At 41.0% G+C, this 1,413-nt stretch overlaps 1 protein-coding gene across 1 annotated transcript; it reads left to right on the top strand.

Moving 5' to 3' along the window:
• Window positions 1-430: 430 nt before the first annotated feature.
• Window positions 431-1,187, top strand: LOC149311258 (transcription initiation factor TFIID subunit 11-like). The gene has a single exon (XM_089528524.1). It carries the CDS (start codon window positions 518-520, stop codon window positions 1,037-1,039), a length of 522 nt encoding a protein of 173 aa, XP_089384650.1. The 5' UTR covers window positions 431-517; the 3' UTR covers window positions 1,040-1,187.
• Window positions 1,188-1,413: the final 226 nt, after the last annotated feature.

Here is a 1,413-nt window from a genome sequence, read left to right as displayed (position 1 = left end):
CTTTTAGTCCTCTAGCTAGGATGACATTATTACATGCTTTCCTGCTGATTTCCCCCTCCTTGTAGTTTAGGTCAGAGATTGGAAATAACTCATGATAAATAACTTGTTGCTAATAATGAATCCTTTTCTCCAATAACTGAGAGGTAACTGTAGTATATTTTAATTTATACTTGCCAATTGATAACTTACCTCCTTTTGCAGTATTACTGTAACACGTTGCTTACTTTCATAGTTATGGAAGTGAGCAAATGGTTCAAATGCATCTAGTACTATGCTTTTTCTTCATATTCTGCTGTAACTGTTGGGATAACAATGAGGTAAGTAAGAGAAAAGATTGTTTTTAACTACAGGTCAGTGCTTTGTAGAGCACAATGGGCGCCTTTGGGCTTGGCTAAAATGGCCGAAGCGGCGGCGGCTCACAGAAAGGAGGCGGTTGTGGCTGCTGCAGGGCCTTCCCCATCCTCAATGGCAGTGGAGGAGGGGGGAACGACGTCCGTTGTCACCATAGTGGCCCCCGATGGTCAGGAGAAGGGCCCCGGGCGAAGCCGAGGAGGAGGAGGCGCCTCCAAGGGAGGTCAAAATTGAGGCTCCTTCAGAGCTGCCCCCGGAAGAAACAGAGGAGCCTCCACTGCATTCTTCGGCCAACAAGAAAATAAAGATAGAGGTAAAGGAGAAAAAGGAGAAAAAGCACATGGTGGATGAAGACGAGATCCAGAAGATGCAAATACTAGTTTCCTCTTTTTCTGAAGAACAACTAAATCGTTACGAGATGTATCACAGATCAGCTTTTCCAAAGGCTGCTATTAAACGGTTGATCCAGTCAATTACTGGAACCTCAGTCTCTCATAATGTGGTTATTGCCATGTCAGGGATTTCCAAAGTTTTTGTTGGAGAGGTAGTAGAAGAGGTTCTAGATATATGTGAGAAGTTGGGAGAGTCACCACCTCTGCAACCTAAACATATGCATGAAGCTGTCAGACGGCTGAAGTCAAGAGGACAGATCCCCAATTCAAAATACAAGAAAATCCTCTTTCACTAAAAAGACACTGAGAAAGGACTAAGTGGAATGGGGATTTTCCAGGCTGGATTAAAAGAAGAAAACTTCTGCTAATGTTGTCAATACCAATACAGATCATCTGAAATCCTGTGTCCCTGCACACAAAAAACTTTACTGTAGGTAATTTGGACTGAATATAGAAGCACTTTCCAAGTATGTCGAAGCACTAAACTGTGTAACAATTCTATGACGAAACTATCTTTGAGGTCATAATTTGTGATTTTTAAAGAAAATAAGAAATTAACAAAATGAGAAATGTGGTAATGTTAATAGAGTATTCAGGATGAAAAGTGATAAACTTTGCTTAAATGTATGACCCAAGCAACATAACCCATTTTTATAAAGTGTTACTGTTA

Source organism: Sceloporus occidentalis, unplaced genomic scaffold (genome assembly GCF_023333645.1).
Source record: "Sceloporus occidentalis isolate IW3139 unplaced genomic scaffold, rSceOcc1.0.p SCAF_6, whole genome shotgun sequence".
NCBI classification, from domain to species: Eukaryota; Metazoa; Chordata; class Lepidosauria; order Squamata; family Phrynosomatidae; genus Sceloporus; species Sceloporus occidentalis.
This window is presented reverse-complemented; position numbering and strand designations above follow the sequence as displayed.

Coding starts and splice junctions, on each gene's coding strand:
- LOC149311258 (XM_089528524.1), top strand. CDS start 518: ATGGTCAGGAGAAGGGCCCCGGGCGAAGCCGAGGAGGAGGAGGCGCCT.